This window comes from Lynx canadensis, chromosome A3, assembly GCF_007474595.2.
Source record: "Lynx canadensis isolate LIC74 chromosome A3, mLynCan4.pri.v2, whole genome shotgun sequence".
Taxonomy (NCBI): Eukaryota; Metazoa; Chordata; class Mammalia; order Carnivora; family Felidae; genus Lynx; species Lynx canadensis.
The window spans coordinates 1,803,068-1,828,907 of NC_044305.1; the positions used below are offsets into that span (position 1 = coordinate 1,803,068).

The following is a 25,840-nucleotide window of genomic DNA, read 5'->3' on the forward strand; positions in this document are numbered from 1 at the left end:
CCAACCAGGGACCACACACGGGCGGTGGATCCGTCGCCCTGGCGGGAAGAGCTAGCTGGAAGCCTCCCCCGAGGGGAGGACGCTCTGCCCAGGACCCTCAATCGGGACCCCCCCCGGGCCGTTCACCGTGGGGCCTCCCCAGCCGGGAGGCTGGATGTGGTGAGCACCCGATGTGATGCATGAACCCTTCTCTCTCCTTCTCCGTACTCTCTCCCCCTTTGTGTTTACTCTGTTTACTTCCATACATTCCCTTTCCCTTATAATCGATACAGTTTTCCTCCATGAAACAGAATGTTTAGCTATGGTGAACTACTGTCATTCAGAACAATCTTTAAAACAGAGAAAAGGATGAAACGAAGGAGGGCATCCACGGACGGGGTGCTCACAGATGGTCCAAAGATCTGAGCTGGCCACGGGGGACCCCCAGGAACGCGGGAGATTGTCCGACCGCGCGGGTGCCACCACAGACGTGGGCTCCACGGGCGTTCTGTTGGATGAGAGAAGCCTGGCTCCGCAGAACTGCGCGACCCGCGTGACTCCATCCACGTGATGTCGTAGGACAAGCAAAGGTCACCCTGGCGATGGACGCAGGGGTGGGGGCCGCCTCCGGGGACGGGCACGGGCCTGTGCTCCTGGCCGGTGGGAACGTTTCCCGGAAGGTCCGTGCGTTATGCCGCATTCCCGTCACACCTCAACAGCATCGGCAAGATCTCCATCCGACTCGAAGCCGGAGACCAAGAGGTCTCTCTGGGAGCGCTTGTCTGGAGCCGATGGGCTGTGTCTACTTTGGCTCCTGGTGTATTAGGCAGCGGCCGACCATCTTGGGCGTAAAAGAATCAGGCTGTTTGGGGGCAGGAGGGTGGGCTCAGGCTCTGGTCTGCCCCATGCCGGAGCCCTCTGCCTTTCCGCCTGTCGCTGCAGCCACCGGTCTGTGCCATCGCCTGCCCTCCCCGGGTGGCCACACCTTCTCCAGGGCACCTGGGTGCAAGTGCGGACCAGGATCTCAAGGCAGGTGGGGGCTCTGAGCATCCTTTCCGGTCTCTGGGAGCTTTTGCCAAACCCCGTGGTGGCCGGAGGTGACCAGGAGGGCTGGGCTGAGTCCTTGACTCCCCGGTCGCTATGGTGGCCCATGCCCAGAAGCACATCCTTCACTACCAACAGGGACAGCTGGCTTGGTTTCCTTCTGCCCTGTCCCCGTGGCGACAGCGGAGGTCCCGAGGCTGTTTCCTGGGGGTCCTGGCGGTCACGAGGGCTGGTGCCACCGCCCCAGCAGACAACAAGGGTTCGCAGTTGGCACCAGGACACGAGCGTATCCCCGGGAACAGTGTCCTCTTGCCTGGGTACCCGCCCGGGACCACCTGAGACCCCTGAGGCGGCAGGCGGGTTCTGAGCGTCCAAGGTGCCCACCCACTCGGCGCAACCGCCAGGGTCGATGTCAGATGCCTGGCGTGGTGCTGGCTCTGCCCCTCACTACAAGGTCACCTCTGGGAGGCGTCCTGCTCCCGAGGGTGCTGGGGTCACAGGCGCTAGCGCGGGCCTGGCAGCTCCGCCCGCGTGCAAGCTACCGTCCGCCCGCTAGATGGCGCTGCGCCCCCACAGGCAAGGCCACCCCGCCGGTTCCGGGATGTGGGAAGTTGGGGAGGGGGGTGGAGGTACAGGGCTGTGGGGTCTGGGGACTCTGTGATTTGGGGACAGGAGCACTCGGGGCGTGGGGCGTGGGGAAGCAGGAGGAGAAGATGCTTGGACCCCAGGGAGGCTCTCGTCTCCCAGACTCTGGCTTGTGAGATGTCTTCCTGGCGCTGACCGCCTTCTCGGGGAGGAGGGGTCTCCTCTCTGTTTCCCCACCGCCTTCCCCTCCCCCTCCCCCCTCCCCCCTCGCTGCACAGCAGGTGCAGCTTCTGGGCTCCAATCCCAGCCGCTCCCACTTACGGGCTAGCAGTGAGGGTCTGGGCAAGTGACTTCGTGTCTCTGAGCCTCTGTCACTGAGGGACTGTCGGGCGAGGGCCCTGACCCTCACAAGGTTGGGGGGACCAGAGCCTGGCAGGGGAAGGCTCCCAGCGTGGCTTGTGCTGTCGCCATTACTGTCACTGTTCTTGCCGTGGCCCCCTCACCCAGTCGGCCCTCCGGGAGCCTGGACCCCCAGCAGAGGCGGTGGCTCTGAGAGGCCATCCCGAGACCTTGGGGTGGCAGCCGCCAGCCAGCACCACTCTGGGGGCCCTTGCTGACCTGAGCCTCCCTCCCGCCCATCCTGGCCCCTGCACCCGCCACACCTGAGGACGGGCGCCTGCCCTGGTGGGGGGGGGGGGGGCACAGCGCCGCTCGCCAAGGACCTGGGCAGTCATCCGGGGAGGGTGTGGACCAGTGAGTGGGGAGAGAGCAGGGCCGGCCCCCCGAAGACGGCTGGGTGGCACAGGAGGGGGCCACCAAACGTGCCGGGCACTGAGTGGGCCGTGAGGATTTCCTGGGGAGGGGCTCCTGGCGGGGCAGCGCTGTTGAATCTGTGACCCCGGGGCCCTGCCCCTGGGACGTGCCGGCATGAGCGCAGCTGGTCTCTGTGACTCGTGGGCTCTAGACTCAGAACGGAGGCGCATGAATGCCCACCAAGCGCACTTGGGCACCCAGGCCGGGAGCAGCCTGGTGTGGGCAGCGCTGCCTGAGGGGGAGGAACGCCCGGCGTGTCCCCACCCTCCACGACGTTCTGCTCACGGCAACGTTCTGCTCCCGCAGGAGCCCCCTCCCCCCCCCAGGAGGTCGCGTTGCATACACGGCCACACGCAGCCGCACGCGTGCCTCCCAAAGCGACCGGGCCCCAAAACCACAGGTCAACTCCGGAGAGAGTGTCCAGCCCAGTCTGTCCCGGGCACTTCTCAGAGCGTCAGCTGCGGCTCAACATCGGGCCTCGCGGTGCCGGACTGGAGTACACGTCCCCCCCGCACCCACCCCCGGAGGCAGAGCCTTGGCAGGCCCTCCCGCCTGTCTCCCGCCGCAGACCCCGGGGAGGCCCCCTCCGCGTCGGCCTCCCGCTGCCCAGGGCCGTTGCGGCCCCGCTGTCCGTCCCTCCATCACACTCAGGGAGGGGAGAAGCGGCACGAGCCGCACCCGACGGCCGTGAGCTGCGTACTCACCGTGCTCGTGGTGAACTCCGGCGGGTTGTCGTTCACGTCCGTCACCGAGATGATGGCCGTGGCCGTGTTCGACAGGCCGTAGTTGAGGTTCCCTTCCATGTCTGTGGCCTGGACGATGACTGTGTACTGCTGCACTTTCTGGAGGGACAGGGGCGGGAGGGAACAGGCATCAGTTTGGGTTTCGGCCCGTCCTTTCCATCAACGCGCACGCTCCCCGTGGCCGGCCCCTGCCGGGCGGGACGCTGCCCGCAGGGGCCCTGGCCGCTCTCGGCTCCTGAGCCGCTGGGAGAACGCTCTCCTCCGCTTGCTGTGGGGCCACCGCGCGGCCCGGAGCGGCCTGGCTGCTCTCGTCTCGGCGTTCCCGGCTTCGGGAGGCGCGGATCATCGGTGCCGACGCAGCAGGGAGAACGGGGGGGCGAGAGCACCGTGTTGCGTGGGGTTCGGGAAACCAGGGATGGACACTTTGCAGAGAGAGGGGCAATCCCACGGACACGCCAGGGCTCCATGAGCCGCCCTCAGACCGGCCTCCACATCCGCGGCTCAGAACAGGGTTCTGAGTTTACGGTTTTGTGCCATCGTTTCCTTGTTGTCTGTGCTCACCAAACGGAGCTCTGGGAGGCCACGGCTGTCTTCCTCGCCACCGTGTCCCCAAAGCCGACAGCAGTGCCCAACACATAGAGCATTAAATGCTCCTAAGCGACCGTCGGTGACCACAGAGATGCTGAGGAACAGTGAGCTTGTCCACTGAGGTCCCTTGGTGCCTGATAAGGCGTCTGGATATTTGTGGACAGCTGGGAGTCGCTGAGGGGCCTGGAGAGAAATCACGTGATCCAACAAGCGTATACAAGGGGTCAGCAAACTATGGCCCTCGGGCCAAATCTCCCTACCACTGCTTATTTAATCTGTAAATAAAGTTGCACTGACACAGGGCCACGTCCACTCATTAGCGCGCTGTCTGTGGCTTGTTTCTGCATGACAACAGCTGAGTGGCTGTGACAGAGATCACGTGGCCGGAAAAGCCTACAATGGTCACTGTCTGGCCCTTGACAGAAGGCGTGCGTCAGCCCTGGGCTCTGACACCAGACAGCATGAGCCGGGTACCCCCGGGGCAGGCTGGGCAGGGACACCACAAGCTTCTCCGGGAGCCAGGGCGGGGGAAACCGGGGGAGGCTTCTGGAAGAGGAGGGATGTGCTGCCCGGAGGTGACAGCGTGGCAGCCCCTCCCCAAGCTGGGAGGAGCGTGTCTGGGCTCACGAAGTCCATCTGGCTGGGCCCCGGACTGGGGTGGGGGCTCTGGGGGCTCGGGAGCGTCCACACACTGTTTCCCACCTAGAACCTGCCCTGTCCTCCCACCAGTCAAGGCCACTGTCCCATGCGACCGTGGCCTGGGGGCCCGGTGCAGCCCACTCCAGGGTCAGGACGCGTGTGGGGGTGGGGGGTGTGCTGGCTCCTGGCCCCCATCCTCCCCCCACTTCCTCCCCCTGGCTGTCACTCCAGGTGGTGACAGGAGCCCCTGGAGGAGCAGGAAACCGCTCCTCTGTGCACACCTGGGTCACTCCTTCTAGGGGACCGATCCGTTGGATGGGGGGTGGGGAGGCACAATCAGGGCTCCTCAACAGGCCTTCCAGGGCGACAGGCACGAGGGGAGGGGCCGAGAGGCGCGGCGGCATGGGGACCGGCCTGCCAGGCCTCAGTCCCCATCTGTGAGAGGCTGTGTGCCTGGACTCCAGCCTAGTGCCTGGTACACAGTAGACCCTCGATCAGTGTTTGTTAAGTGAATTGAGTAAATGCCTAAAACAGCTGACACTTGTGAAAATGGATAGAACTTGCAACCAAGGAGACGTAAAAAAATAATAGAAATAGCTTCACTCTGGTGCTGTGCCACGTTCGAAAGTTTTCTCACAAAAGATAAACCTTTACTTCCTTCCCTTCTTCCTTTTACCATTTAACCATCCATCCACCCACCCATCTCTCCATCATCCATCCCTCCCTTCCTCCCTCCCTCCACCCATTCATCCCTCCATCCCCCTGTCCCTCTATCCTCCTATCCATCCAGCCCTCCACCCATCTACTCACCCATCCCTCCATCCACCCACCCGTCCACCCACCCATCCCTCCATCATCCCTCCCTCCCTCCCTCCCTCCCTCCATCCACACACCCCATCCCTCCATCCCCCTGTCCCTCTATCCACCTATCTATCCAGCCCTCCACCCATCTACTCACCCATCCCTCCATCCACCCACCCATCCACCCACCCATCCCTCCATCATCCCTCCCTCCCTCCCTTCCTCCACACACCCCATCCCTCCATCCCCGTCCCACCATCCACCTATCCATCCAGCCCTCCACCCATCTACTCACCCATCCCTCCATCCACCCACCCATCCACCCACCCATCCCTCCATCATCCCTCCCTCCCTCCCTTCCTCCACACACCCCATCCCTCCATCCCCATCCCACCATCCACCTATCCATCCAGCCCTCCACCCATCCATCCATCTACTCATCCCTCCATCCACACACCCATTCATCCCTCCACCCACCCATCCATCTATCCCCCATCATCCATCCTGCCCCCTTCCCTCTCTCCTTCTAACCACCTGTCATTTATGTCAGGAGAACCACAACCACCCCATGAGGTGGCTGACATCTTCTCCTCTGTGCTGGGCACAAGGGAGCTCTAGAAAGAGGGAGAGGCTTCCCCTCAGAGGTGCATCAGAGATGGTTCTTGAACGAGGAGTGTAGGGCTCACCGGAGAGGGAAGCTCGGACGGGCAGTGTGAACAGCAGGGGCAGGAGGCCCAGTGAAATCAGCCCAGCACATGGCCCTGCCCACGCGGCCCTGCGTCTTCCCACAGCTGGGACCACCGAGCGCACCAGGGGCAGGTGGACGTGCCGGTGGGGATTCCGGATACCCGTCGTTGCCTTCTGGCTTTTGTCGTGGACAAAGTGCATGTGGAGCCAACGGTGCCCACACGGCAACATCGGTGAAGACACCTAGCGGTCTCTTTCTGAACGGACGGTACACGGAGAGCGTGGCCGGCGCCATCCTCGACGGACTGCCCGCGACAGCAGCACGGTCAGGGTTCACCTTCACCGGCGCGGACAAGGCACACGCAGAAACCCGCCAGGCCTGGCCTCGTGGCCCTGCCCGCGGCAGAGGCCGCGTCCCCAGGGCAGAAGGAAGACGCCCTTCCTTCCCGTCCATCAGAGGGGTCACCTGTGTCAGGTCACAGCTCTGCCTTGGCGAGGACTAGGACTCTGGTGCTGGAGGCGGTGCCCGTACCGGGGGAAGGCCGCCAAACCGATCCTGAATCCCCACATGCCTGAGCCTCGGTCCCTCTGCACCCCGCCCCGCGTGCTCCTTGCCCCACCAGGATGCGGGCGCAAAACCCGGTTTCCCGCAGCCTCGCTTTGGAAGGTTCTCTGGTTTAATCTGACTTTCTCCTCCCCCCCGCCCCCGCAGGGCCGACTTCCAAGCCGCACAGAATCTCGGCGGAATCCACCCATGATGGGCAGGGGACACCTCGGGCCTTCCTGCACGCCGGTGTCCCTCATCACGGGGCAGCCCGGCCACCCGGCTGGGTCGGCGTCCCTCTGCCAGTCCTGCCATGTGGCCACACGTGCCCAGGCTGGTGCACACTGACTGTCACATCGCCCCCCACGGCTGGCCTGGCGCTCGGGCTCCGTGGCGAGCACCCTGTGGGAGCCATCGGGGGGAGCAGTGAACGAGTAAGTGGGGCCTGGCAAGACAGCGCCCGGCGCACGAGTGGGCAAGTGACGTGATGCCTGAAGGATGCGGGTGTGCAGGACCACACCCACCCGGCTCCCGGGTTGCTGGCTGCACTCTTCCCTTGGTGCATCACGGAGCCCTGGACTGTGAGACAGCCGGCACGTCCCCGCCCCTGTGCTGGCCTTGCTCAGGGCACACGGCAGCGTCCCCTTCAGTGAGGCTTCCCCCACGACCTGTGCCACTGGGGCTTTGACTGTCTGACCCCCGGGGTGGGAAGGAAGGGGGCCCGGTGGAGCAGACACGGAGCGACCAAACCTCCTGCCCCACCTTGCTTCCCAGGGCCACCACCACAAGGGGCCAGAGCAGAGGACCCGAGAGGGCACAGGCTGGAGGCCGAGGGAGAGATCTGGCCAGAGAAGAGAGGAAAAAAGTCTGATTGGAATGTGAAGTCTCTTTTCCACACCGTCCTGTGTCCTCAGTCATTGACTTACAAGCGACACGGGACCACCTGGGCTACTGGCCTCAGAGACACAGGGACACACATGCATGTGCACGTACGTGCGTACGTGAACGTGCGTGCCTGGTACCTGTATGCGGACATATGTATGCACGTATATAGGTATGTGAATGTGTACGGTTGTGTGCAAGTGTATTTGTGTGTGCACGTGTGCACGTATCCATGTGTACATCCATGTGTGCATATTTGTATACGCACACGCACGCACACATATAGGTACATGTACACATAGTGCACACGTGCATGTATCCACGTGTACATCCGTGTATGTTTGTGCACGCACACATGTGCACACACACAAGTATATGTATATGAGTATGCGTGATGCACGTATCCATGTGTACATCTGCGTGTATGCACACACACACACACACAGAGGTACGTGTACACGTATGTGCACACACGCATGTGTCCACGTGTACGTCCATGTGCGCACGTTTGTGTCTGCACACGCGTGCATATAGATATATGTGCACGCGTGTGCACGCGTGAAGGTATCCGTGTGTACATCCATGTGTGTGTGCACGTGTGTGCAGCCCACCACCACTAGAGGGTGTGCTGGTCTTGCTTTTGGAGGGTGGGTGGGGGACTCTCTGGGCCCTGAGTGGGTGGGGGGGAAGACCACCCCCCAAGGAAGAAATGTGGGCAAGGCCCCAGCAGAGCTGGGCCTCCCGGTGGGCGGGGCTCTGAGACCCGGGCCTGATCAGGGTTTGCACGGCTGTGAGGCTCCCGGCTTGCGGGGGGTGGGAGGCACTCAGCTACTGTGCTGCTGCTTATGCTTTAGAAAGGACATTCTCAGACCCAGGAATGTCGTCTTTTTGCGGCACCAGATCCCCTTCTGGAACGGCATTCAGAGGCTGAGGAAGGCGGCCAGTCACCTGGCGTCCTTGGACACGATACCCTTACATAACCATCCCGTCGTTACTTACGGGAAGGCTTTGGCATGGTCAGCGGGTTGATGTATTCATTAAATAAGGCTTCGTGTCATCGTTTCCGCGAGGCCTGGTGTGGGAGCGCTGACAGGGCAAGGGACGTTTTTCAGGGCTGTTCTAGTGCCTCTGGCTGGCGACGCCACAGACCACATTTGCCGCGAGGCGCCTACGTTCCAGCGGCCCTGGGGAGCAGGGGTGAAACCCTCCCTACTTTGCAGTGGATCAAACTGAGTCCCGGGAGGGGGGCGCACATGGCTGGTGGGTGGTGTGGCCGGGGTCTGGCCGTCTGGAGCCCCCAAAACCTGCCGCCCGGGTCTCCTGGGACAAAGATGACCCTGGACCCACAGTGGTCCTTCTCCACGGGCTGAGCTGTGCAGCGGGCCTCTGATCTCCATATCGGCCCCTGATGGAGCTGCAGGGAGGTGGCCGGTGGGGAGTGGGCGGGCCTGGGCCTCCTGAGTCTCCCACCAACCGCCCCCCGCTGCTGCCCAGGGGGACCCCTCCTCCTCCGGTGCAGTGAATTCGCTGAAATGGGATCGGGCCATTTTCAAGTTCGAGACGAGGTAAGAAAATCGAAAGTGGGGGGTCCCGGGGGTTTTTGCTTAAGATCCTCATAGCTCAGCATTTAAATTTTGCAGAACATCCGTGAAGAATGCAGCTGGCTGACCTGCCCGAGAAAAGCATCCAAGCTTCCTGCGGGCCCCGTGTTACCCACTCCCCGTGCCGGCCACCAGGACCGCACCCTGACCCACGTCAGGCCTGGGCTTGGACCCCCACGTGCCGGAGGGGCCCGGGCCGCCCCCCGGCCCGAGAATGGCCCGTGTCACCCCCCACGCTCGTGTCTGCTGCAGGTGCTCTGCAACGGGCTGGCAGCCGGGATGCAGGTGTAAGTTCAGGCTGAGAGCCCGGCGTCCACCGGGCAAGCCACAGACCCTCCCAGCATCCCTCCTCCCTGAATGAGGCTGGGGTTCTCCTGCTGTCTGGTCACCGCCGGTGCCCCGATGCTCCCACCCTGGGCCACAGGCCCCCTCGTGCTTCCCTATCACTGCAGTCACTGCTGGAACTGCCATCCCTCAGACGCTGACCTACGAGTACACTGGGGGCTTGGCCTCCCCCCTGCGCCTGGGGCTTACTTGCTTAGCACCTGGGTGTCGGATCAGGCCCTGAGAACCAGCCAGGAGAGCTCACGGGAGGGACACCGTGGGAGGAAGGGACACGGGAGGGACGCCGGGGGAGGAGGGGACATGGGAGGGACACCGCGGGAGGTGGCACGGGAGGGACACTGCGGGAGGAGGGGGCACGGGGGGAAGGGGGCGCAGGAGGCGGGGGAGGCGGCACGGGAGGGACACCGCGGGAGGAGGGGACACGGGGGGAAGGGGCGCAGGAGGCGGGGGAGGCGGCACGGGAGGGACACCACGGGAGGAGGGGACACGGGAGGGACGCTGCGGGAGGTGGCACGGGAGGGACACCACGGAGGAGGGGGCACGGGAGGGACACCACGGGAGGAGGGGACACGGGGGGAAGGGGGCGCAGGAGGCGGGGGAGGCGGCACGGGAGGGACACCACGGGAGGAGGGGACACGGGAGGGACACCGCGGGAGGTGGCACGGGAGGGACACCACGGGAGGAGGGGGCACGGGGGGAAGGGGGCGCAGGAGGCGGGGGAGGCGACACGGGAGGGACACCGCGGGAGGAGGGGGCACGGGGGGAAGGGGGCGCAGGAGGCGGGGGAGGCGGCACGGGAGGGACACCACGGGAGGGGACACGGGAGGGACACCGCGGGAGGCGGCACGGGAGGGACACCGCGGGAGGAGGGGACACGGGAGGGACACCGCGGGAGGCGGCACGGGAGGGACACCGCGGGAGGAGGGGGCACGGGGGGAAGGGGGCGCAGGAGGCGGGGGAGGCGGCACGGGAGGGACACCGCGGGAGGAGGCGGCAGGGGGGGGGACACCGCGGGAGGAGGGGGCACGGGAGGGACACCGCGGGAGGTGGCACGGGAGGGACACCGCGGGAGGAGGGGGCACGGGGGGAAGGGGGCGCAGGAGGCGGGGGAGGCGGCACGGGAGGGACACCGCGGGAGGAGGGGGCACGGGGGGAAGGGGGCGCAGGAGGCGGGGGAGGCGGCACGGGAGGGACACCGCGGGAGGAGGGGGCACGGGAGGGACACCGCGGGAGGGGGCACGGGAGGGACACCGCGGGAGGAGGGGGCACGGGGGGAAGGGGGCGCAGGAGGCGGGGGGAGGCGGCACGGGAGGGACACCGCGGGAGGAGGGGGCACGGGGGGAAGGGGGCGCAGGAGGCGGGGGAGGGCGGCACGGGAGGGACACCGCGGGAGGAGGGGGCACGGGAGGGACACCGCGGGAGGTGGCACGGGAGGGACACCGCGGGAGGAGGGGGCACGGGGGAAGGGGGCGCAGGAGGCGGGGGAGGCGGCAACGGGAGGGACACCGCGGGAGGAGGGGGCACGGGGGGAAGGGGGCGCAGGAGGCGGGGGAGGCGGCACGGGAGGGACACCGCGGGAGGAGGGGGCACGGGAGGGACACCGCGGGAGGGGGCACGGGAGGGACACCGCGGGAGGAGGGGGCACGGGGGGAAGGGGCGCAGGAGGCGGGGGAGGCGGCACGGGAGGGACACCGCGGGAGGAGGGGGCACGGGGGGGAAGGGGGCGCAGGAGGCGGGTGAGGGCGCACGGGAGGGACAACCGCGGGAGGAGGGGGCACGGGAGGGACACCGCGGGAGGGGGCACGGGAGGGACACCGCGGGAGGGGGGGGCACGGGGGGGAAGGGGGCGCAGGAGGCGGGGGAGGCGGCACGGGAGGGACACCGCGGGAGGAGGGGGCACGGGGGGAAGGGGGCGCAGGAGGCGGGGGAGGCGGCACGGGAGGGACACCGCGGGAGGAGGGGGCACGGGAGGGACACCGCGGGAGGGGGCACGGGAGGGACACCGCGGGAGGAGGGGGCACGGGGGGAAGGGGGCGCAGGAGGCGGGGGAGGCGGCACGGGAGGGACACCGCGGGAGGAGGGGGCACGGGGGGAAGGGGGCGCAGGAGGCGGGGGAGGCGGCACGGGAGGGACACCGTGGGAGGAGGCGGCACGGGGGGGACACCGCGGGAGGTGGCACGGGAGGGACACCGCGGGAGGAGGGGGCACGGGGTGCTGCTCCTGTCCACTGGGACTCGTCCCAAGGGGTGCAGGGAGTGTGACCACCAAGGAACACGGGCTGCGGGTCCTTGAAAGCTCCGTCACCCCACGAGCAGCGATCTCGCGCCTCGGCACATGCCCGGGGGGCTGGGAAAAGAGTCCAACGCAGACGCTTGTCCAGGGCTCGCAGCTGCACTGGCCACGCGGCCACAGGTGGAAACAACCCGGACGCCCATCCACCCGTGATGAATGACCGGCTGCGGTCCACGCACGCGCTGCAATACGACTTTGGCAGCTCTGGGAGGAACGGAGCACGGACACGTGCTGCCCCAGGGGCGAACCTTGACGGCACGGCACTGGGCGAAGGGAGCAGAGGCCGCCTGCTCTCGGGCCCCGCTGACGTGACACGTCCTGCCAGGGCCAGCCAGTTGAGACAGACATCGGAACAGTGGCCGCTGGGGGCTGGGGGGCAGGAGGGGCCGCCGGCGGGGACAGCGTTTTGGGGGGCATGACCAGGCGGGGGGGCGTCTCCGCTGCCCTCCGCACCCTCGGGGTGTGCGGGGCCGGCCGCCTCCCCCCAGGGCTGCGGCGATGCTGCGGCCGCGACAAGCCTCACCCGGCCCCCATCTCCTCCCTCTGCACCGCCAGGTTACTCTCTGCAAATGAGAGAACGTTCCAGCACTTCAGGGACGGTGTCCTCCCTCGGCCGCACGGGGAGTGGCCACGCAGTCCCCAGCAGCGGATGAGCAGGGTGCCTGGCTGTGTCCCCATCTCCCTCTGTGGGACCGAGGGGAGAAGAGCTCTCAGGAACGACCACCGAGGATTTCGGGGGTCTGAGACCCTGGGAAGACACAAGCCAGTGGCAGGGGGCGGGGGGGGGGGGAGGCTGTCCCGTCCTAGGAGATGCCTTGGTCCCTGAGTCCTGGAGTTTCTCCCCCTCGGGGCCCCTCCCGGCCACCCGCCTGGGTCACAGACACAAGCACCTGCACTGGCGGGAGGTGGGGCAGCCACGGCCACGTACACACAGCTCACGCCTGATCACGGAGGGGCCACGTGCCCTAGCTCCGCAAGTCCAGGATTCGGCGGGGCCTGCAGGGCCCGTGCCCTCCTGCACTGATGCTCTGGGCGTTTCCCACTTGGTGTTGCTGCCATCTGGGGCCACGTCATTCTCTGAGGGGGGGCCGTCCCCAAGTCGCGACGATCAGAACTGTTCGCAGACGTGGGGGAGGGAATCCCCCTGGCTGGGAACCATCACTCCAGGGGAGGAGACAGCCGATACGTGAGCAAAACGTGCCACATCAGATAGTGACAAGGGCTGTAGGAGAATGAAGGAGAAGCGGGCCGAGAGTGGGGGGGGGGGTTCGTGGGGTGCTAGTTTCCACAGGCTGGCCACACAGGGCTTCTTTGTGAAGGAGTCACTCGATCGGCCAACTGGTGGGTATCCCGGGGAGGGATGTTTTAGGCAGCGGAACAGCCAGTGCAAAGGCCCTGAGGCAGGCACTCTGGCGTGGCCGGGAAGGGAGGCCAGCGAGCAGGGGCAAGGTGGACCAGAGGGTGCAGAGGATACAGAAGCTACATTTGGATTTTACTCTGGGGGAGACAGGAAGCCACAGGAGGGTCTGAGAAGGCAGCGGAGGTCGGATCCGGAGTGGACTGGATCCCCTGGCTGTTGAGTGAGGACAGAAGTAGGGCAGGAGCAGAGGCCAGGAGACCAGCTGGGAAGGTGCCATCGAGGTCTGGCGGGCGGAGCAAGCAGGGGTGGGTGAGACAGACTGGAGGGGCCGTGGGGGCAGGGGCCCTGGCGGCCGAGGGCGTGGGGACGCAGGCCAGGTGGGGGCGGGGAGGGGGCCGACACGCGTGGTCGGCACAGTGACCACGTAGGGACATCCCTCCCTCTGCCTGGAGACGCTGGCTCTTCCCCCCTCTCTCTTGGGACGGGGTCGCTCTCCCTTCTGCCCCTCACTCTTGCTGGTGGCTCCGTGTGAGAGAACACAGGCGCCTGCCTGGGGCCCGTGGCTGCCGGACGACCCCCGGGCAGAGGCCGGCCTCCCGGCGCCTTGGGAGAGCAGGACCCAGGATCCAGAGCCTCCCAATTTTCAGAGAATCCAGAAACTGGGACTTTTGTACAAAAATCTCCCGCTTAAATGCCGTTTTAAAACAACCAACCCTCACTTCTGTGGCCGAACCTGTCTCTGGGCTGCTCGAGACCCTGGATTGGCTGACAAGGTGCCTCGAAGCCGAGGGCACGGGTGAGATCCCTGTTCCACCCCAAGGAACGCGCCAGCTAGGGTCACCTGAGGTGGGAGCAGCTTTGGGGCCGCCCGGTGTCTGCCCTCGTGCCGGGAGGGCAGCCGCCTACGTAGACGAGCGAGCACGGCTGCCACGCCGGTGGAACTTTAATTACAAAGTTGGATTTATTCACAGGCTGGGTCTGGCCGAGCCCCGGCCAGCACCGCCCTGACATCGCCCTCCTCCGGAGCCCGGGCGAGGGCGGGCCCTGCCCCCCCGCCATCCTGTCAAACCGCACACCTCCAGGAAGAGGGTGGCCTCCCTGTGCCCCTGCCCTCCAGCCAGCCTCTGAGGAGGAGGCAGAGATGGGAGACGCCTGTCAGGGCTGAGAAGGCGGGGAGGGCTTCCTGGAGGAGTTGGCAGGTGGTCCTGCCACGACTCCCATCCCAGGGCTGGGACACGGGGCCCGGGCTGTTCCCGTGGGAGGCCCGGGTCCTTGACCTGCCTCTTGCCCCGCACTCACATCTCGGCTCAACAAAAAGATCAAAACCAATGAAAGGTCCACAGCGGGGGACAAGTCGCGCAGATCCCAACGACAGAAAGCGGGGAGGCCATATCTGTGATGCACCGCCAGGTGCCACCGGGGCCACACCCTTCGGCCGTCGGGACGGCTCTGCTGCAACTGAGGACACAGCGGCCTCGGCGAGCGCAGGGAAGGGAATGCGGGTGCGCCCTGGTGTTCGTGTCTCTTCCAGAGCGAGGGTGGCGGACCGCTCTTTTCTTCTTGGTGCTTATTTGTGTTTTCTTAAAAACATGTTTCTAGGGGCGCCTGGGTGGCTCCGTCGGTTAAGCGGCCGGCTTCGGCTCAGGTCACGATCTCGAGATCCGTGAGTTCGAGCCCCGCGTCGGGCCCTGGGCTGATGGCTCGGAGCCTGGAGCCTGTTTCTGATTCTGTGTCTCCCTCTCTCTCTGCCCCTCCCCCGTTCATGCTCTGTCTCTCTCTGTCTCAAAAATAAATAAACGTTAAAAAAAAATAAAAAAAAAACATGTTTCTAAATACTTACTTATTTTGAGAGAGAGTGTGGGTGGGGAGGAGCAGAGAGCGAGGGAGAGAGAATCTCAAGCAGGCTCCGAGCTGCCAACACAGAGCCCGACGTGGGGCTCAAGCTCACAAACCGTGAGATCACGACCTGAGCCGAAAGCAAGAGTGGGACACGTAACCGACTGGGCCCCCAGGGGCCCCCTTACTTGCGTTTTCTACCACGGACGTGTTGCTTTTGTGATAAGAGAGACCACGAGGCGTTATCGTGGAGAAAGGCTCCAAAGGCTCCAGCCTGGGCTCCGGGGCAGGAGTGGCTGTGACGTCCAGCGCTGGACCCCGTGGCCAGAAACGCGGCTCTGAGGGTTCACAGCATGCGTGGACGGGCCACCGTGTCGGGAGCGGGCAGGGGCGGGCGGCAGGGTCTGGGGTGCAGATCAAAAGCCCCATGACGAGAGCACCTTTGTGTCTCCTCTCCTCCCCTTTCCGGCGAGGAGAGCGGGAGGACTTCCCGGGCGACATCCAGGCCACACGGGGTGAACTTACCCAGGGCTCCATAAACATGCCTGAACACCGGCCGGCGAGGAACGCCCACCTCCACCCTGCCCGGCCTCGCCACTGCCTCCCCTGCAGTGGGCGTCTTTGGAGGGCTTACAAGGGGCTCATTTTCTAGGAAAACACAGTTTTGGAATTTCCCGTGTGGCCTGCCACCAGGCTTGTCGTGAAGCAAAGGGGACCCCGATTCCGAGGAACGGGACGGCGTGGACTGCGGCCGATGGCGGTGATCCACGAGGGTCATCACACTGGAGCAAAGCTGCGCGGACCCTCCTCCACGAAATCTCTTCGTGTGCCGACAACGCAGGTGCGGCATCCCGGGAACCCCGGGCAGGCGCTGGCTTCGCGTCCCTGCAAGTCCCGTGAGGCCACGAGAGAACTTCCTGGGCCCACCCTCGTGCGGGGAGACACCGCGAACCGATGAAGGTGACCGGCGAGGGTCAGCACGCGTGGGGACGGAGAGCCTGGGTGGGGTCCGTGGTGACCGAGTGACCTCGCCCAGGGGTGGGTGAAAGCGAGTCCCAGGACGTCCGGGGCTCGGCACCAGCCGCACGACACAGCCGTCAGAACAGAAAGCCACCCTCGCCTTCGGAACGGGGCCCGAGTGTCACGTTCGCCGTCCCGTCCGGCCACGGACACTCTAACCGGGGAGGTGCAGGTGAGCGGTGCCTCCCGCTGGGCACACGGGAGACGCTGGGGCCTCTCACACCCTACGAGGCCTCTGCTGACATTTTAATCACGTAAAAACGCTCAATTTACATGGCTCTGCCTAATTAGACACGGCGGCAATTATGTTTGTGGGTTTTCCCGTCCATAAAGATGGCTCGCTGGGCCAGACGGGAAGCTGGCTCCGAGCAGCGTCTGCGGGGTTTCTCTCCCCAGGATGCTGCCGTTCCCGGGGTGGGGGGACCGATACCCTCACGGAGAGAGAAGGAAAAGGCAGATCTGTGGAGGTGTCTCGTGGAGAAACCACGTCCTGTGGCCTGCGTGCCGCCCAAGGGGCAGGGGGAGGGCGCCCTGGCCGGGCAGGGGCTCGGGAGTCACCTGGGGTCCCCGGCCCCTGCCAGCAGCTGCCCGCCGCTGTTACAAAAGCCTGGAAATGGAGCTGTGTTACTGTTTGCCACCGAGCGGCCCGGACCAGGGCGTCCGCTCGACTGCGGGCCTTTATTCACACTCTCCCGGAGGCCAGCGGGGGAAGCTCAGGGCAGCTGGGACCGAAGCAGGAGCTGGGGACATCAGTGAGGGGAGGACCCTCCCGCGGCCACCCCCACCGCGTCCTCTACCCGGAGGCAAAGGCAGACCCCGCGGGGAGCGCCTGTGGGCAAAGCGGGAGTGGGGATCTGGTGCGGGCCAACTGCCACGTCTTGCCAAGCGGCTGACGGGAGCCAGGCAGAGCCACAGTCCTGGCACCTCCCCGGGGCACAGAGTCACAAACTCAGAGTGAGCTCCCCCAGGGGGACAGACACGGCGCCCTGAATCCTGACGGCTGGTATCTCACGGTCATCCTCGGAGCGTCCCTCTTTCAGCTCCAGGCCCCACTCTCTGATGAAGTGCAAACGCCACCTTGTCCTGCCTCTTATCAACCATTCCCACTTTAGTATAAAGCTCTGGGTACCAACTCTGGTGGACCGAGTCCAGTAAAAGAGGCCCCAAAGAGCGAGGACACATAGGTTGGAGCGCTTGGTAGCTGGGAAACAAAAAAGTCCAGGCAAGTCAGAGGCAACAGGTGAGAGAGATGGGCTCGCACGGATCCAAGGTCTGACAGCAGGCAGGGATAAGGGTGGGCTGGCTGCAGCCCCGAGGGGTATGGGGCAGGCCGCACAGGGCTCAGGCGGCATGGTGACAGATTTCTCAGACCGTGTCGCCGTGGGTCTGCCTCCCTGCTGGTCCCACCCTTGCCAGGTCCACCCTGCTGACGCTTCTACACGTTTCTTGAGCAACCGCAGCGCCCGAGGCACCCAGCTGATCGCCGGGCCGTCAGACCGGGCCTGCCATCCAGAGCTCGTCGGGCAGGGGACTGGCTGTAAAGGAGCCAACAAGCTTGCGCAGTCTCCCTCGAGGGGGGGCCGCGAAGGAAACGCCCGGTTCAGGGGGAGGCGGAGGACGGGCGCCAGCCCTGTGCAGACTGGTCAGAGACGCCTCCCTGGGGGCGACGTCTGTGGAGACAGGAAGAACCGGGGCCTCAGGTCCCCGGGGACAGGGGAGGGCGTGGTGGGGGGTGAGCCATGAGGCGGCGGCGGAGGGGTGGGCCAGCCCTCAGCACCTGGGGAGTGGGAAGCTAGGCGGGGGCTGTGGGCAGCATGGGCACAGAGGCGGCTCCTGGCACGTCTCAGGTGCCGGCTCCTTCCTCCAGACCCCCTGATGTCCCTTCTGTCCGGGGACCTCCCCCCTTCCCCTACAGAGCTCCCGGGCTTGCCTGGCATCACCACGACGCCTCGCCTCGCGACGCCGAAGGAGGCAGGGAGTGTCCACCAACCGCCTCAGGACCACGGCAGCCCGTGGTCTGTGGATGTGCTCATCAGTGCAGACAGCTTGTGTCTAATTATTTCACTTGACTCGCTTAAGATTCAGAGACCACCTGCTCTGGGCGGGAGGATGGGAAGGGCAGCTGGAGAGGGGCGCTCGGCTGCTGAGCGGACACCCGAGGCGGCCTCCCCAAAGGAGAGGCCCAGCCTCCCGGTGGGACGGGGCCGAGGGGCAGCGGAGGCCGGCGGACCCGGCACGGCCACACTCTACCCAGGCCGAGCGATGTGCGGGCTGGTGCGTTCCCAGCGTCTCCGAGAACACAGGGCAGAGGCCGGATGGCAGCACCCTTGGCGGTCCCTACGCCAGGGGCACAGTGCCGGCAGCAGGTGCACGGCAGGGGTGTGGAGGACGGGGCCCACGCGGTGCAGGGGCTCAGACAGGACAGGAGGGTTCCTGGGTGGGCCGTCTCCACTCGGGTGCAGGGGCTCTCCCTGCTGGGCAACACAGCCTTTCTGGGGGGGGCCTTTGTGGGGGCTTTGCATCTGCAAAGTCGGCTCGAAGGTCTGAAGCATGAGGTCAGGTGGGGGAGGACTTGACTGCAGGGCTTTGTGCCGAAGGCCGGACGACCGTCCAGCACAGGATGTGGACGTGGCTGTAGTGTGTGTGTGTGGGGGGTCAGGCCAGCACGTCACTGCACGGGACGCTTGTGGGAAGAGCTCGGCTGAGTGAACGGTGAAGACAGAGGGGCCCGGAGACCCTGGGAAAGACTGGATTTTGTCCTGAGAAAGGAGGCCATGGAGGGTGTTCATCTGGGCGACGGGTGACTGGAGACTCAGGGCAGAGGGTCACGGGGCACGGAGGTCATTGTGCTTCACGGTGTTGGGTCACCGGTCACTCTCTCACCAGCCCCCCTGCTCTGCACCCCTCGGCCGTGTCTGTCAAAGGGTGCCCTCCCGGCCTCTGGGCCCCGCGTACAAGGAGCCACCCCCGCTTCGGCCGGTGTCCCTTTAAGGGCGGGCACGGCTGTCACCGGCTGATGGACGGGGCATCTCACGTCTCCCAGGCAGCGGCGGTCGGCGGAGCTGGGAAGGCCCTGAGCCGCGGGTCACACGTCCAGCCCCACTCGAGGGTGCGTCCTGCCACCGGGCTGCCTGTGCCCTCAGAGGTCACGTCCTCTTCCTGTCCCACCTCTCCTGATCGGCCAAACCCGACTCTCGAGGACCCTGTCGCCTGTCACGGCCGCTCCAGTTCCCCCTCTGTCAGATGTCACCGTGGTGCCCACTGAGTGGGGGAGGTGCGTGAGTGGGCTTCTCAGAGAGCCCTTCCCACGGACTCAGCACCGGCCTGCTCGGCCCCCCACCTTGGGCCCAGAACAGGGGTTCGAGGGGGGATGGCCGGTTACTTCAGGGTGGGGTTGTTAGAAAAAGCAAATAAAAATACGGACGTACCACCCACTTAAATTGGAACTTCAGACAAATGACAAACTTAGCATAAGTATGTCCCATGCGGTATTTGGGACATACTTACACTAAAAAGGACTTGTTTTTCTGGAGCTCAGGTCTCCGTCTGGCAGGGTGGAGCACAGCCGCTCCGCTTGGCTCAGGAGCGTCCCCGGAGTGTCCCCTGGAAGGGCTGGGGGCCAGGCACCAGACGAAGACACGCACTTCAGGGGTACCGTCCTCCCTCAGGGCAGCACGAGCCCCCGCCCAGGGAGCCCTCACGTTCCCGTTTCTCAGGGGAGGAGAGCAAGGTCCTTGTGACTGGCAGCGCTGGCCGTCATGGGGCTGGGGTGCCCAGAGCTGCCCTAAGGCTGGACGCGGCCTGTACACGTGTTCCGTCTGCCTCGCCTGGGATTTTGAAAAAGGTCGAACCTGGGGCGCCCGGTGGCTCCGCCCGTTAAGCGTCCGACTTCCGCTCAGGTCATGATCCCGAGGTTCGTGGGCTCGAGCCCCGCGTCGGGCTCTGTGCTGACAGCCCGGAGCCTGGCGCCTGCTTCGGATTCTGTGTCTCCCCCGCTCTCTGCCCCTCCCCTGCTTGCATCTGTCTCTCAAAAATAAACATTAAAAAAGAAAAAGAGAAAAATCGAACCTGGAGCCTTCCCTGTTCGAGGTTCCAGTAAGGTCTGGGGTGTGGCAGGTCATCCCCAGGCCTCTGGCACCCTCCCCCATGCCCCGTGTGACCTCCCAGCCCCCTGGGGCAGAGCCTCTCTCCTGCTCTTTGACCTGCGGCCTAAGACCCCCCCCCCCACCCCCCCGCCGGCCAGGAACCGTGAGCCGCTCTAGCCTCGCCTCCCTCACTTGGGAAGAAACACGACTGCTAGCACCCCTCCTTCTGCACCCCCACCCCAGGCTGTTTTGAGGACGAAGCGGTGCTGTGTGCTCTGCCCGGCGGCGTGCAGCTTCCGTGGGGCCCCCGGAGGGGCCCTGGTGTCCACAGCAGGTGCCGGGTATCTGTTTTCTGGAAGCAAGGACGGGGCCGGAAACGCCCACGCGTCGGCAGTTATCCCTAACTCCCGCCGTCAGGGGGCCTGGCCAGCGTGCCCTCTGTCCTTCCCTCCCTGAGCGGGCCTGTTGGTCCACACACAGATTAAAGCCGGGAACAGAGGCCCCGTTCCTCCAGCACGGCAAGGCTGGCCTGGGGAAACGGTAGCACGGTATCCAGAGCCTTCCTCGCGCGGCCTCCCGGAAGGGTCCTCTGGAGAGAGGCCCCGTAGATGCCTCTTTCCTTCCGGAAGAGCCGACCCGGCCAGCCGGAGCTCCCGGTAGGGCCTGTGGTGAGCAGCTCTTGTTATCTGAGAAGGAGCTGAGGGCAGCCGGGCGGGAGGGACGCTCGCCTGGCTGGAAGGGCACCAGCCCTCCCGCCCCTCTGTCCCCTGTGCCTCAAGCCCACACCCATCAAATACTGAACAGAGCTCCGTGGAGAAGGTCGTGGGACGGCGGGGCCGGGGTCTGCCCGTGTGAGAAATCGACGTGCCCCAGGGCGGGCGCCCCTCCGCCCTGTCGCGGTGGGGGTCTGGGGCGGGGGAGCGGATAGGGCCACCTGCACAGGAACCTGGGGATAGCTCGCAGCAGCAGGGCTGAGGCGGTGTGGCCCGGAGCTCTGAGACACAGGGCTGGTGAGAGAGCCCACCCCCACCTCCCGCCCGCTGCAGGCCGCGGACAACACCAAGATGGGGAGCGGGCCTCCTTCGGCCTCTGCGCCGTGGTTTAGGTCAGCTGACGGACGCCCATGTCTCTGGGGGACTGGATGAGGCAGAGGGGCCACGGCGTCTGCCCATGGACACAGGGAGGTCACGGGCGGGCACGAGGGCGGAGCCCGAGACGGGGCTGGCAGCAATAAGGACCCGGATGCTGCGTTCTATTTGGCGTTACGGATGTCGGTTTCAACGCCGCATGTGGCTGGTGGCTACCTGCAGTCCGCCCTTGGAGGGCCACTTCCTTCCCATCCTTGAGTTCAAAGGACACCTGTTAGGATTTAGGAATCCCAAGAAGAGCAGGTCAGGCCTCAAGAGTCTCTCCCCCAAATTCCTGTCCACCTGGAGGCTCAGAATGTGACCTTATCAGGAAGGAGGGTCTTTGTGGGTGTAACTGGTTCAGATGAGGTCACACTGGATTAGGGTGGGCCTCAAATCCAATGACGGTGTTCCCCTAAGAAGAGGAGACACAGAGAGGCACACACAGAAGCCACGTGACCGGAGGCAGAGCCTGGAGTGACGGGGCCACCAGCCAAGCAGTGTCCGCAGCTGCCAGGGGCTGTGACAGGCAGGAAGCGTCCTCCCCTCGGGCCTCCAGAGGGGGCCATGGCCTGTCCACACCGTGGCCGCGGGCTCCTGGCCCCTCGAAGTGTGACACGGGAGTTTTCGGAACTTTGTTACAACATCCCTGGGAGACTCCTCCGATGCCCTTCCCGGAGGCAGCGATGGGGCCGGCCCTGGGGGGGCTTCCTGCCCTCGGCGGAGGCACGTGGGGTTCTCCCTCTGTAACCCGTGCCGCTTCCCGGACGTATTTGTTCACTTGGTGATTTCTTCCTTGCCGGCTTCTCCTTCCCGCAAAGCGAGCCCCACACGTGCTGGGAGGCCGCCTGCCCTGGTCACGGCTGTCTCCGCAGCGTCTCTGATAGTTTTTAGCACATACGAGGTACTCAAAGTTTTTGACCGAATGAAGGAACGTGCCTAGTGGGATCTATGATTTCTTGAGGCAAGTTAGCTGTGTGATGTGTAGCATTCAGGAGAAGTGAGTGCTGGTCATTTGTCCCAGAGAGCAGAAAATGTGATCGGTTCTACCAGACCCCAGGGTCCGAGCAAGGTCACCTCCTCTGAGAAGCCTCCCCGGATTTCTCCATTGTGACAGCACCTCATCCGTACAAGATACTTCGTGCATGCGATCCCCGACACCCCCCTGCAGCATACTCATTTATTTAGTCTCCCACTCTGCACACCCTCCCCCCCACACCTTTGGGGACAGGCCTAACGAGCTCTCCATCTCCTGCGCCTCACCCAGCACCTCTGTCCAAATCTGCTACACAAGAAAGGAAAAGACTGTGTGAATCTCTCCAATGGCCTTCCCATCGGGAATCACTGTCGCAGCCTGAGGCTCCACCTCCCCGGCTAATGACAGCAGCCTCCTGGGGGCCGGGGAGCAGTCCCTCCCCCCGGTCCCTGACTCCAGGGCCTGGTGTGGACGGAGCCGGCGCCTGTCTTGGTCCCTGGGGGGGTGGTGGGGTCTTGATGGGTCCCCCAGTGCACACATCTCCACCGACGCCGGGACAAGAAAACTCTGAACCCGTGCCTCTGCAGCCCCACGAGTCTCCCTGCCAGTTCTCGTCCCGCCGCCACGGCCCGCGCCTCCCCTCCCTGCCCACCAGGCTGGCGTCACTGTGTCCGTGTCTCAGAGGGAGGGCACTGTGGCTGGCGCTCAGGGCTGTCCGCTAACACGCTCACGGCCGTGCGGCTGCGAGGGCCACTGAGCCCCGATGCCGCACAAATGACCTCTCGCGTGACCTCTCCGCCCCAGTCCCCCAACCCCACTACGAGTTAGGAATTCCAAGGAAGGCGCCTCGTGCCTTCCCGGGAGGCGGGGGGCACTTTCCACGCTACAACCTGGCGTTCACTGATTAGGAAGGCGCAGGTGGGGCGGCCCGGCTGGACGGGTTCTGGTAGCTTTGTCGGGAGGAGGTCTATCCTCTAGGTGTTAGGTGTCCCCTCTCCAAACCTACAGGATCACCAGGTGTGGGGGTCAGTCTGGGACGGGAGAACCTGCTGGGAGAAGCTTGGCCCTGAAAATTGACACTTGGCAGGGCCCCGGCTCACTGTCCCAGTTCAAGATGAGGTCCCCCGGACCCAGAGAACAGGCCCGTGACACTTCCAGGGAGGGGGAGCCATTGGCCACCGAGATGAATGAAGCCGTTGCTACAGGCAGCAAGCCAGGACCGAGGAGCACAGCCCTGTTTGCTCTGAGCTCAGCCCGGGTCTCCTCCCAGTCCTGGGAGCCGAATGCTTTAGAGGATAAACTGAGTCACGTATCCTTTAGAGGGCATGCCGGCCTGTGGTCACAGAGCGAACAGGAGGTTGTCATCGAGCCCAGAGGCAGGACAGGCAGGTGACAATCCTCTGAGAAGCTTGGAGTACCCGCGGCTGCCACCTGGGGACTTTTCAGCCAGGAGCAGCTGCCGAATCTGCCCGGGGCCCCAGAGCCAGGTGACTGGGGCAGTGCCGTCTGTCCACACGGGAACGTGCGGCCCAGCGCCTGCAGACGCACCCGACTGTGGTGGGAAAATGCCTCTCTGGCGGCAGCAGCAAAGGCTCCTTTTCCCACCCTGTCCTGAGGTGGCCTCCCTCCGGGGTCCGGCCCTGGGTGGGGTCCACACAATGGGGTGAGGGAGTCTGGGTGTAACCCAGGGGCCAGCCTCGCGGCGTCCCGGGAGGGGCAGGGAAGGTGAGAAGTACCCAGCATTGGCTCTGATTGTGCCTGGCCCGCGCGAAGGGTGCCGCCCCCTCTGTGCGCCTCACTTCATCGCGGGGTACAGCGGATGGCCTGCCACCTGGACGCCAGGGTCAGACGCAGGAGGGAGTTCCAGGTGTGTACGTGCCAGTCCCCAGACCCGGGGACCCGCTGTGCGGCATCCTGAGACCCACAGAGGTTCGCCCCCGTTTTTCGGAGCCTGGGCCCCTTGGCCCCACACATCCAGCTGGGCCTGTTCTGGAAACCACACGTGGGACCAGCTCCGCGATCTATTGGAACTGCTTTGTGGAGACCCCGGTCCTCCCACCCCCCCACCAGGCGCAGTAGGAGATGAGTCTTCTGGGGACACGACCCGGGCCAGGGCGGCCTCTCCCACACGGGCTCCCCGGCCCCGCGACGCCCACCTCACCTCTCGGTCCAGGCCAGCTGCCACCGTCACAATGTCCCCCGTCTCGCTGTTGATGGTGAACATGTTCTGGGATGGGCTTTGTGGGGTCTGGGTCACGATCCGGTACCGCACCATCCCGTTGGCCGTGGTGCTGTCGTCAGCGTCATTGGCCGTGACCGTCATCACGTAGGTGCCTGCGACGGAGAAAGCATCTCAGGTGGAAATTGCTGGCGACACGTGCGGCTGCGTCCTGGCACACACCCAGGGCAGACATCACCAGCTGATCGCAGATCCGCGTGGAGGCCTCCGGAGCCGGCCATCCCCCCCCCTCCCCCTGCCACGTGCCGGACGCCGGCCAATCGCGGGAGATGGTGCTAGAAGGAAACCTGCTCCCGCACTTCCGCACAGAGACCCTCTGCAGGATTTCTGCTCGAGCTCAGGGCTCAGCCCTTCCTTCTTTCTCAGCTGCGGGAGGGCCGGGGCCCAGAGACCACGCTTCTCATGCTCCGAGCCCAGCGCTCTCCGCCCGCTCGGCTCTCAGCCTCCGCAGGGGCGCGGGGCGCGGTGCAGCGGGACGTGGGGGCGCAGAGTGGCGGGGACGGGGGCGCGGTGGGGACGTGGGGCGCGGCGGGGACCTGCGGCACATAGAGAAGGAACGGGGTCTGGGCGGTCTGCGGAAGGCATGGAAAAGCGCTTGTGGGGCGCAGGGAAAGCGAGCCGAGGGGAGACCCCGCAGGGGGCTGTGCACACGGGGGTGGAGGTGGGGTGTGCGTGCAGCGGTGCCTGCGGGACACGCGGCTGTCTGCGTTTCAGATCCAAGCGGTTGGGGAGCCGCCCCCGCGGCCCCTCGTCTCAGCGCTGGCAGGGGATGGCCCGACCCTGCCTCCTGACTGCAGGTCCTTTTGGTGTGCACCCTCCCCGGGTTAGATCAGCGCATCCCGCCCCCTGGCCACTGTGATGGGTTCAGCCGTGGGCACCTCACCCATCAGAGCCAAAGGCAATAGTTTCCTTCGCTGGGGTTTCTGGGAAACCAAAAGTTGTCCCTGACCCTGGAGCTGCTGGCTCAGTGAGTGAGGTTGGGGGCTACGGGCACTTTGTGGCCACAGAAGGCCAGGGCCATCTCAGGTGACAACTTCTCCCTAGGAAGCCCCTGGATCAAGCTGCACCTGAACCTATCACCTAAAGACTTTTTAGACATCAAGACGTTAAGGAACGGTAGTTTTAGGTTCATAGCAAAACCTGACTAGAAGTACTTTCGTGTCACTGAGCTCATGCATTTCCATTCTTGTGCCATTTGAGTTTGAGTCTGTGTCACGTGCAGCTGAGTTCTGAGTAGCACCACCCCCAGCCTCGTGCCTGCCACTGGAGCCCTGGGCCCAGTGGCCCCTGTCCTGAGCTGCATGTGTTGACTTCAGTTCCCCGCTCCCAGGTTGGGAACAGCGTGCTGTCCAGGGCCCTGCAGGGGTGCAGGGAGTGTGGGCACCTTCTTTGACAGGATCCTTTCTTGGGGGTTGTTGTCTTAAGCTGGGGCTGAACCGGGCTTGGGGTTTCAAGCTGTGCAGCTAGGCCTCCAGGCCTGAGAAAGGGCAAGGAGGAGGGGGGAAGGGCAAGGGGAGAGGGGCTCTACACCCAGAAGCCCCGTCAGCCGGGCCTCCGTTTCCTCGTGAGCTCCTTGACGAGGTCCCTGCTCCCAACACGGCCCCTGCCTGGTGACCCGGGGAATCAGTTTCAGGGACCAAGGCGTTCCCAAACC

At 65.1% G+C, this 25,840-nt stretch overlaps 1 protein-coding gene across 1 annotated transcript in view; it reads right to left on the bottom strand.

The window, feature by feature from the left end:
* Positions 1 to 25,840, bottom strand: part of CDH4 (cadherin 4) — a 540,404-nt gene that overhangs the window by 24,796 nt on the left and 489,768 nt on the right. Inside the window, exons 7-8 of the mRNA XM_032592549.1 lie at positions 24,109 to 24,281; positions 3,126 to 3,263 (exon numbers count right to left, since the gene is read on the bottom strand). Of these exons, the coding sequence (XP_032448440.1) occupies positions 3,126 to 3,263; positions 24,109 to 24,281 (311 nt within the window). The remainder of the gene's footprint in view (positions 1 to 3,125; positions 3,264 to 24,108; positions 24,282 to 25,840) is intronic.